This window comes from Entelurus aequoreus, linkage group LG17, assembly GCF_033978785.1.
Source record: "Entelurus aequoreus isolate RoL-2023_Sb linkage group LG17, RoL_Eaeq_v1.1, whole genome shotgun sequence".
In the NCBI taxonomy this organism is placed as follows: Eukaryota; Metazoa; Chordata; class Actinopteri; order Syngnathiformes; family Syngnathidae; genus Entelurus; species Entelurus aequoreus.
Window position 1 is genome coordinate 21,710,917 of NC_084747.1, and position 10,292 is coordinate 21,721,208.

The 10,292-nt window shown below is 40.5% G+C and overlaps 1 protein-coding gene across 1 annotated transcript in view; it reads right to left on the reverse strand.

The window, feature by feature from the left end:
* The window catches only part of LOC133631785 (glutamate receptor ionotropic, NMDA 1-like), a 26,449-nt gene extending 16,698 nt beyond the window's left edge, over nt 1-9,751 (reverse strand). Inside the window, 6 exon segments of the mRNA XM_062023947.1 lie at nt 147-233; nt 5,804-5,901; nt 5,904-5,953; nt 6,054-6,163; nt 6,166-6,230; nt 9,730-9,751. Of these exon segments, the coding sequence (XP_061879931.1) occupies nt 147-233; nt 5,804-5,901; nt 5,904-5,953; nt 6,054-6,163; nt 6,166-6,230; nt 9,730-9,751 (432 nt within the window).
* Between the last annotated feature and the right edge of the window lie 541 nt (nt 9,752-10,292).

The following is a 10,292-nucleotide window of genomic DNA, read 5'->3' on the forward strand; positions in this document are numbered from 1 at the left end:
CCAGAACACACACACAAACACACACAAACTCATTTACATTGCCAGAACACACACACACATGTACACACACGTACACACACATGTACACACACGTGTACAGTTCCAGCATTGTGAAACAATACCATTGTCACAGTTGTGTTGCCTACCTTCAGCTTGGTTGACATCTGATAACCTACTGGCCTCTCTGTCTCCCCACCAGGCCAGATGATCTTCTTCTGGGGGTTCATCACCACCTGAGACACACACACACACACACACACACACACACACACACACACACACACACACACACACACACACACACACACACACACACGCACACGCACACGCACACGCACATGCACACAACAAAAGTTAATACAGCGCTTATGACACCTCATGAATATAGTTAGTACATGTTGTCGTGTTTGTGATGTTTCATTTGCTAGTGTCATTTTAGTTAGCAAGTACGATTGTTAGTTAGCAAGTACAGTTGTTAGTTAGCATGTACGATTGTTAGTTAGCAAGTACGATTGTTAGTTAGCATGTACGATTGTTAGTTAGCAAGTACAGTTGTTAGTTAGCATGTACGATTGTTAGTTAGCAAGTACGATTGTTAGTTAGCATGAATGATTGTTAGTTAGCAAGTACAGTTGTTAGTTAGCATGTACGGTTGATTGTCAGCAGGAATGAGTGTCAGTTTTCAAGTTGTCAGGGCTTGGTAAAAGGATTGGACTAGGGAGTAGGGAACTTGACAGGCTTTTATTTTGGCAGCTTCCTTTCACCTCCAAAGTCAAGGAATACAATACTATAATTAACCAAAAAAAACTACTCGATGAAAAAGGTTCCAAAAAATAGGAACAACTGAAAATCACTCCGAACGGAGGAAAACACAAAACCGAAGACGAACTAATAATTGGCGCAGTAAATGCTATAAAATGTATAAACAAAAAACGCTCCAACGGTAGGAATAAACAACAGCTATGAACAATTCTACACTATCTTATTTAATAAAGTTTAACAAAAATAGTCACTCAAAAATTGAGGAATTTAACTAATAACTTACCACTTCGGCTGAATAAAGTCAATAACAAAAAATCACTCTGCTGAGGAGGAAAAAGGAAAACTCAAAATAGCCACGAAGGGATTGAAGAACATGGGACATAGACTGGATACAAGGCAAGGCATGGACATGGACGTAGACGCTGGAAAGTACGAATGAACGAAACAATCTGGCACAGAACAAAGGAAGGAGTGGGCTTATAAGACACATGAGGGTAATAGGGAACAGGTGGAAACAATCAGGGAACAGGGATGACGTCAGACTGATGACACAAAAGGAAGGGCAAGTGACCTGAAACGAGAGGAGAGTTACTTTTCAAAATAAAACATGAAAATCACAAGACACAAAAAAACCAAGACAAGACATCCCTCACCGCGGTGTGACACAAGTATGATTGTTAGTTAGCATGCACCATTTTTGCTGGTAGTCTGAATGACAGGCGGGGTCTCTGTCATTACAGACTACATCAAGTTCTGCATCAGCTCCACAATACCAACCAAAGCAATACATATTTATCCCAACTCCAAACCATGGATTACCCCACAATTAAAAAAGAGCCTGAGGGAAAAACATAAATCCTTCAGGCAACAGGACTGGGCCAGCCTCAAGGCAAAAAATAGGAATTTAAAAAACAAAGTATTTAAAGCAAAACTGAAGTACAAAAACAAACTGGAAACTGAATTCAGCAACATGAACACCAAGCAGGCCTTCCAGAAGGTGAAAACCCTGACAGGATGCCAAACAAAAACATCATGCACTGTCAGTGACCCGGAAACCCTCTCTAAAGACCTAAACACATTTTTTACCCGTTTTGATCATTTGGACTTCTCACCAGAGTGTCAGGACCTGCTGAGAGCCCTCCCACCACCAGGCTCACCAGAGTGTCAGGACCTGCTGAGAGCCCTCCCACCACCAGACCCAGAGGAACCGGCCCCCTTCACAGAAGAGGAAGTACAGCGCCAGCTGAGCCGCTGCAAACCAGGCAAGGCACCAGGGCCTGATGGCATTCCAGCCAGGGTGATCAGGGACTGTGCCATAGAGCTCTCCCCTATCCTACACTCACTCTTCTGTCAATGCTACCGGACTGCAACAATACCCACACTGTGGAAAACTGCAACCATCATCCCAGTACCGAAGAAATCCAGACCCACAGAACTCAACCATTACCGCCCCATAGCCCTCACATCCATAATTATGAAGTGCCTGGAGAAACTGCTGCTTGACATCATCCTTCCAGTTGTCACCCCACACCTGCACCCCCTCCAATTTGCCTACAGGGCCAGGAGGGGCACAGAAGATGCAGGTGGTGTGGCCTGCCTGCTGCATCTCCTCCTCCAGCATCTGGACTCCCCAGGCAACTTTGCCAGGATCCTCTTTGTGGACTTCAGCTCCGCCTTCAACTCCCTACAGAAGCATCTACTGATCCGGAAACTACACCAGCTCAACATCCCCCCTCAGCTGATCCACATCGCCCACAACTTCCTCACCGACCGACTGCAAGCAGTAAGGGTGGGCTCAAACACATCCCCGATGCTTACCATCAACACCGTGTTGAGCCCTTTCCTGTACACACTCTACACCAATGACATCTCACCCACCACAACATACTTCAAATACTCAGATGACACAGCCATTCTCGCACTCCTCTCCAACAGTCAATCCATCCTGGACTATCATAACACAGTCCAACATTTCACAGAGTCATGCACAGCCAGTTATCTGGAAATCAATGTCAATAAAACAGAAGTAATATGGTTCAACCCCCCCTCACCTCAGAACCCCATCCATCCATCCATCCATCCATTTACTACCACTTATTCCCTTCGGGGTCGCGGGGGGCGCTGGAGCCTATCTCAGCTACAATCGGGCGGGAGGCGGGGTACACCCTGGACAAGTCGCCAGCTCATCGCAGGGCCAACACAGATAGACAGACAACATTCACACTCACATTCACACACTAGGGACCATTTAGTGTTGCCAATCAACCTATCCCCAGGTGCATGTCTTTGGAGGTGGGAGGGGCCTATCCCCAGGTGCATGTCTTTGGAGGTGGGAGGAAGCCGGAGTACCCAGAGGGAACCCACACAGTCACGGGGAGAACATGCAAACTCCACACAGAAAGATCCCGAGGCCGGGATTGAACTCTCGACTACTCAGGACCTTCGTATTGTGAGGCAGACGCACTAACCCCTCTGCCACCGTGCTGCCCACCTCAGAACCCCATCATCATAAACACACACACAGTTCAAACAGTTGACACTTTTAAATACCGGGGCGTAACCTTGGACAATAAACTCACCTTTGATCAGCACACCACGGACATTCAAAAAAGAAGTCAACAAAGACTGTCAGCCAATCCGTAAACCTAAAGGACTATACGTTGCACCTCACCTCCTGTTATTACTTTACCAAAGCATTGTTCAACCCATCCTTATGTACTGTTCCACATGTTTGTTCACCATCCTTATGTACTGTTCCACATGTTTGTTCACCATGCTTTCTGGAACCAACCGGACCAAACTCACACGCATTACAAACATAGCAGCTAAAATCCTCGGCCTACCCACACCCAACATTTCAGATCCAAACCACAGGTCCATCACTCGACTGGCAAACACGATAGTCCAGGATATGACTCACCCACTACACCAATACATCATCCCACTACCATCAGGGCGCAGGTACAAAACCATCAAATTCCGGAGGGCCCGCCTCAGGAAAAGCCTTATCCCTGCAGCTATAGCCGCCATTAACAGCAGGCCCGGCCGACCTGTCTGACAAGCCCGTAAATGTGTTGGTCATGTATGATGTCTTTGTGTTATTTTTGTTTCGTCATGTGTAATGTCTATTGTTTAAATGTGCGGCAGTGACAATGAATTCCCCAACGGGGACCAATAAATCTAAATCTAAATCTAAAATGTACGACTGTTAGCAGGTATGATTGTTAGTTAGCAGGTATTATTGTTAGCAGGTATGATTGTTAGTTAGCATGTACGATTGTTAGCAGGTATGATTGTTAGTTAGCAAGTATGATTGTTAGTAGGTATGATTGTCAGTTAGCAGGTACGATTGTTAGCAGGTATGATTGTTAGTTAGCAGGTATGATTGTTAGCAGGTATGATTGTTAGTTAGCATGTACGATTGTTAGTTAGCATGTATGGTTGATTGTCAGCAGGAGTGAGTGTCAGTTTTCAGGTATGATTGTTAGTTAGCAGGTATGATTGTTAGCAGGTATGATTGTTAGTTAGCATGTACGATTGTTAGTTAGCATGTATGGTTGATTGTCAGCAGGAATGAGTGTCAGTTTTCAGGTATGATTATTAGTTAGCAGGTATGATTGTTAGCAGGTATGATTGTTAGTTAGCAGGTATGATCGTTAGTTAGCAGGTATTATTGTTAGCAGGTATGATTGTTAGTTAGCATGTACGATTGTTAGCAGGTATGATTGTTAGTTAGCAAGTATGATTGTTAGTAGGTATGGTTGTCAGTTAGCAGGTACGATTGTTAGCAGGTATGATTGTTAGTTAGCAGGTATGATTGTTAGCAGGTATGATTGTTAGTTAGCATGTACGATTGTTAGTTAGCATGTATGGTTGATTGTCAGCAGGAATGAGTGTCAGTTTTCAGGTATGATTGTTAGTTAGCAGGTATGATTGTTAGCAGGTATGATTGTTAGTTAGCATGTACGATTGTTAGTTAGCATGTATGGTTGATTGTCAGCAGGAATGAGTGTCAGTTTTCAGGTATGATTATTAGTTAGCAGGTATGATTGTTAGCAGGTATGATTGTTAGTTAGCAGGTATGATTGTTAGCAGGTATGATTGTTAGTTAGCATGTACGATTGTTAGTTAGCATGAATGGTTGATTGTCAGCAGGAATGAGTGTCAGTTTTCAGGTATGATTGTTAGTTAGCATGTACGATTGTTAGCATATATGATTGTTAGTTAGCAGGTGTGATTGCTGGTTAGCAGGTGTGATTGTTGGTTAGCAGATGTGATTGTTGGTTAGCAGGTGTGATTGTTGGTTAGCAGATGTGATTGTTGGTTAGCAGGTGTGATTGCTGGTTAGCAGGTGTGATTGCTGGTTATCAGGTGTGATTGTTGGTTAGCAGGTGTGATTGTTGGTTAGCAGGTGTGATTGCTGGTTAGCAGATGTGATTGTTGGTTAGCAGGTGTGATTGTTGGTTAGCAGGTGTGATTGTTGGTTAGCAGGTGTGATTGTTGGTTAGCAGGTGTGATTGTTAGTTAGCAGGTGTGATTGTTGGTTAGCAGGTGTGATTGTTAGTTAGCAGGTGTGATTGTTGGCTAGCAGGTGTGATTGTTAGTTAGCAGGTGTGATTGTTGGTTAGCAGATGTGATTGTTAGTTAGCAGGTGTGATTGTTGGTTAGCAGGTGTGATTGTTAGTTAGCAGGTGTGATTGTTGGTTAGCAGGTGTGATTGTTAGTTAGCAGGTGTGATTGTTGGTTAGCAGGTGTGATTGTTAGTTAGCAGGTGTGATTGTTGGTTAGCAGATGTGATTGTTGGTTAGCAGGTGTGATTGTTAGTTAGCAGGTGTGATTGTTGGTTAGCAGATGTGATTGTTGGTTAGCAGGTGTGATTGTTGGTTAGCAGGTGTGATTGTTGGTTAGCAGGTGTGATTGTTAGTTAGCAGGTGTGATTGTTGGTTAGCAGATGTGATTGTTGGTTAGCAGGTGTGATTGTTGGTTAGCAGGTGTGATTGTTAGTTAGCAGGTGTGATTGTTGGTTAGCAGGTGTGATTACTTGTGATCCGTTGAAGACTCCGACAGGGACGAGGCGTCCAGGTTTCTGCAGGTAGTTGAGGATGCTGTAGGTAGCGAAGCGACGGTCGCCATCGTCGTAAACTCGATCCGTCCAGTCAGGCCTTCAGGATACTTTGATGCCATCAGCACCCTGACAGCCAATCACACGCCAGCAACATGTTGACCAGGTCAGGTGACTTCCTAAGTCCGAGGCGTGTTGACCAAGTCAGGTGACTTCCTACGCGGCGTACCTTTTGAAGAGGGGCCCCGTCCTCCAGATGTTGGTGTTTCCAACGCAGCCTCGTGGTGGCTCCGTGATGTTCTCCTTCTCCAGGAGCTCCTGCAGCGACTGTGCCACCACCCGCCCACGGCGTCCATGATGTGGGCCGACTCGTTCTTACCATTAATCAGCTGCAGACCTAGCAGGCCTGCATGCACACCCCCACGCACACACACACACACACATTACACACACCTGTCCTCACCATCCTTCATTAAACACACTATCCTTCATTAAACACACCATCCTTCATTAAACACACCATTCTTAATTAAACACACCATTCTTAATTAAACACACCATCCTTCATTAAACACACACATCCTTCATTAAACACACCATCCTTCATTAAACACACTATCCTTCATTAAACACACCATCCTTCATTAAACACACCATCCTTCATTAAACACACCATCCTTCATTAAACACACCATTCTTAATTAAACACACCATCCTTCATAAACACACCATCCTTCATTAAACACACCATCCTTCATTAAACACACCATCCTTCATTAAACACACCATTCTAATTAAACACACCATTCTTAATTAAACACACCATCCTTCATTAAACACACTATCCTTCATTAAACACACCATTCTTAATTAAAACACACCATTCTTAATTAAACACACCATCCTTCATTAAACACACCATCCTTCATTAAACACACCATCCTTCATTAACACACCATCCTTCATTAAACACACCATCCTTCATTAAACACACCATCCTTCATTAAACACACCATCCTTCATTAAACACCTTACCATTCTTAATTAAACACACCATCCTTCATTAAACACACTATCCTTCATTAAACACACCATTCTTAATTAAACACACCATTCTTAATTAAACACACCATCCTTCATTAAACACACCATCCTTCATTAAACACACCATCCTTCATTAAACACACTATCCTTCATTAAACACACCATCCTTCATTAAACACACCATCCTTCATTAAACACACCATCCTTCATTAAACACACCATTCTTAATTAAACACACCATCCTTCATTAAACACACCAATCCTTCATTAAACACACCATCCTTCATTAAACACACCATCCTTCATTAAACACACCATTCTTAATTAAACACACCATTCTTAATTAAACACACCATCCTTCATTAAACACACTATCCTTCATTAAACACACCATTCTTAATTAAACACACCATTCTTAATTAAACACACCATCCTTCATTAAACACACCATCCTTCATTAAACACACATCCTTCATTAAACACACCATCCTTCATTAAACACACCATCCTTCATTAAACACACCATTCCTTAATTAAACACACCATTCTTAATTAAACACACCATCCTTCATTAAACACACCATCCTTCATTAAACACACCATCCTTCATTAAACACACCATCCTTCATTAAACACACCATCCTTCATTAAACACACCATTCTTAATTAAACACACCATCCTTCATTAAACACACCATCCTTCATTAACACACCATCCTTCATTAAACACACCATCCTTCATTAAACACACCATTCTTAATTAAACACACCATCCTTCATTAAACACACTATCCTTCATTAAACACACCATTCCTAATTAAACACACCATTCTTAATTAAACACACCATCCTTCATTAAACACACGCATCCTTCATTAAACACACCATCTCTTAATTAAACACACCATTCTTAATTAAACACACCATCCTTCATTAAACACACCATCCTTCATTAAACACACCATCCTTCATTAAACACACCATCCTTCATTAAACACACCATTCTTAATTAAACACACCATCCTTCATTTAAACACACCATCCTTCATTAAACACACCATCCTTCATTAAACACCATCCATCCTTCATTAAACACACCATCTTAATTAAACACACCATTCTTAATTAAACACACCATCCTTCATTAAACACACCATCCTTCATTAAACACACCATCCTTCATTAAACACACCATCCTTCATTAAACACACCATTCTTAATTAAACACACCATTCTTAATTAAACACACCATCCTTCATTAAACACACCATCCTTCATTAAACACACCATCTTAATTAAACACACCATCCTTCATTAAACACACCATCCTTCATTAAACACACCATTCTTAATTAAACACACCATTCTTAATTAAACACACCATTCTTAATTAAACACACCATCCTTCATTAAACACACCATCCTTCATTAAACACACCATTCTTAATTAAACACACCATCCTTCATTAAACACACCATCCTTCATTAAACACACCATCCTTCATTAAACACACCATTCTTAATTAAACACACCATCTTAATTAAACACACCATCCTTCATTAAACACACTATCCTTCATAAACACACCATTCTTAATTAAACACACCACCTTCATTAAACACACCATCCTTCATTAAACACACCATCCTTCATTAAACACACCATTCTTAATTAAACACACCATCCTTCATTAAACACACCATCCTTCATTAAACACACCATTCTTAATTAAACACACCATTCTTAATTAAACACACCATCCTATTAAACACATCTTAATTAACACACCATTCTTAATTAAACACACCATCCTTCATTAAACACACTATCCTTCATTAAACACACCATCCTTCATTAAACACACCATCCTTCATTAACACACCATCCTTCATTAAACACACCATTCTTAATTAAACACACCATCCTTCATTAAACACACCATCCTTCATTAAACACACCATCCTTCATTAAACACACCATCCTTCATTAAACACACCATTCTTAATTAAACACACCATTCTTAATTAAACACACCATCCTTCATTAAACACACCATCCTTCATTAAACACACCATTCTTAATTAAACACACCATTCCTTCATTAAACACACCATCCTTCATTAAACACACCATCCTTCATCAAACACACCATCCTTCATTAAACACACCATCCTTCATTAAACACACCATCCTCATTAAACACACCATCTTAATTAAACACACCATTCTTAATTAAACACACCATCCTTCATTAAACACACCATCCTTCATTAAACACACCATTCCTTCATTAAACACACATTTTAACCATCCTTCATTAAACACACCATCCTTCATTAAACACACCATTCTTAATTAAACACACCATTCTTAATTAAACACACCATCCTTCATTAACACACCATCCTTCATTAAACACACCATTCTTAATTAAACACACCATCTTAATTAAACACACCATCCTTCATTAAACACACATCTTCATTAAACACACCATCTTAATTAAACACACCATTCTTAATTAAACACACCATCCTTCATTAAACACACCATCCTTCATTAAACACACCATCCTTCATTAAACACACCATCCTTCATTAAACACACCATCCTCATTAAACACACCATTCCTTAATTAAACACACATTCTTCATTAAACACACCATCCTTCATTAAACACACCATCCTTCATTAAACACACCATCCTTCATTAAACACACCATTCTTAATTAAACACACCATCCTTCATTAAACACACCATCCTTCATTAAACACACCATCCTTCATTAAACACACCATCCTTCATTAAACACCTAATACACACCATCTTATTAAACACACCATCCTTCATTAAACACACCATCCTTCATTAAACACACCATTCCTTATTAAACACCCATTCTTAATTAAACACACCATCCTTAATTAAACACACCATCCTTCATTAAACACACCATCTCAATTAAACACCATCTTCATTAAACACACCATCTTCATTAAACACACCCTTCATTAAACACACCATCCTTCATTAAACACACCATTCTTCATTAAACACACCATCCTTCATTAAACACACCCATCCTTCATTAAACACACCAATCTTCATTAAACACACCATCCTTCATTAAACACACCATCCTTCATTAAACACAACCATCCTTCATTAAACACACCATCCTTCATTAAACACACCATTCTTAATTAAACACACCATTCTTAATTAAACTACACTATGTCATCCATCCTTCATTAAACACACCATCCTTCATTAAACACACCATCCTTCATTAAACACACCATCCTTCATTAACACACCATTCTTAATTAAATCACACCATTCTTAATTAAACACACCATCCTTGCATTAAACTACACCATCCTTCATTAAACACACCATTCTTAATTAAACACACCATCCTT